Source organism: Sinocyclocheilus rhinocerous, unplaced genomic scaffold (genome assembly GCF_001515625.1).
Source record: "Sinocyclocheilus rhinocerous isolate Xijiao unplaced genomic scaffold, SAMN03320098_v1.1 scaffold30140, whole genome shotgun sequence".
NCBI lineage: Eukaryota > Metazoa > Chordata > Actinopteri > Cypriniformes > Cyprinidae > Sinocyclocheilus > Sinocyclocheilus rhinocerous.
This window is the reverse complement of record NW_015668654.1, coordinates 1-1,379: the sequence shown is the minus strand read 5'-3', so window position 1 is coordinate 1,379 and position 1,379 is coordinate 1. Positions and strand designations below refer to the sequence as shown.

Sequence of the window (1,379 nt, the reverse complement as noted above, 5' to 3'; positions counted from 1 at the left end):
ATGTAGATCAGCTGTAGACCTCATGAAGTAAATGGAAAATGTCTTGTACTTCTGTGTAGACATTCTGGAATATTCGTAATAGTCGCAATATAGAGTGTTTTAATTCCATTCATTTAAAATTTTTTTCTTTGTGACATTTTCATGACATTAAAAAATTCTCATTACTGTAATGGGGAAAAGTAGTGATATAATATTAAATTAGATTTGTGAAGTACAAAAGTTTAAGTATACATCAAGGTGGTATTTGCTGAAGTACATTGAATTCATGCTGATTTTAATAAAAAAAAAAAAACAATGATTGAGACAGGATTAGCAGCTTTTCTACATTACAGTAATGAGAATGAGTTTTTTTGAGGGGGAAATGTGTTTAATTGTTTTGAAAATAATGTCACAATTAAAAAAAACAAAAACAAAAAAAACTTTTTTTTTCTTCATGCAAAATATACTGTACATTGTGTGTGTGACCTGATCACTTATTTGTGAGATCCATCCAAACACTTTTTTGGCTGATTATTGACGAAGAAAACCAAGATTAGTGTAATAGTGGATCAAGTTTGACATTGATTTGTTAGATGACAGGTGATTGAATATTTAAATAATCAGTCTAGTAATAACCTGCATTTTTAATAGAAAATTTATCATCACTTAAAATGTATCAAAACCCCTTGTATATTTTTTTCACCAGGTGAATTCAGCCCTTATATTTGTCATAATATGCATGAAATGTTTTTCATTGACCGCTTTGAAGTGTAATGGGGTCACACCACTGACAATGTTAACAGATGAAAGTCTTTTCATTTAAAGCTCAAAGATTGGAGCGACTGAGGAAAGAACGACAGAACCAGATCAAGTGCAAAAACATCCAGTGGAAAGAGAGAAGCTCGTCTCAATCAGGTACAGTAGCCGTGCTCAAAAGAGAAGTTTGCATTCATTTTCTGGTCTTTATTGCTTGTCCTCTGAATATGTTCTTCTGTCTTGATTTTTGTAGCAGACGACTTGAGCTCGCTTTTTGAAAAGAAGGACTTTAAGGACAGGCCCCGGAGCACAGGCAGTAAATCGACACTCTCGCTGCGGCTAGAACAGTGTCCTCAGCAGCTCAACAACCCCTTCAACGAGTACTCCAAATTTGATGGCAAGGTGAACGCTTTTGTGTCCACACTAAGCACTTTTCCTCTAAAATTACATGCTGGATTTCTTTAAATACTGAGGTTTTTCAAAGTCAAAATTGACTTTCTTAATAAGTGTCCCTGTCCCTTATTCTAAAGAAATAAAATACAAGCATCCATTTGCCTCCATTTATGCTATATAATTTGGCTAGTTAGCTAAAATAATCGTTTTTATATATGAGGAGTTCATTTGCAAAAACCGATAACTCCATT

The 1,379-nt window shown here is 33.5% G+C and overlaps 1 protein-coding gene across 1 annotated transcript; it reads left to right on the top strand.

Annotated features, from left to right (window-relative positions):
• Positions 1-777: 777 nt before the first annotated feature.
• On the top strand, positions 778-1,137 carry LOC107734060 (target of rapamycin complex 2 subunit MAPKAP1-like; the record flags this gene model as incomplete). The annotated part of the gene is made up of 2 exons (XM_016545928.1): positions 778-894; positions 989-1,137. Coding segments are annotated over exons 1-2 (261 nt in total), but the record flags the coding sequence as incomplete, so codon positions are not given.
• Positions 1,138-1,379: the final 242 nt, after the last annotated feature.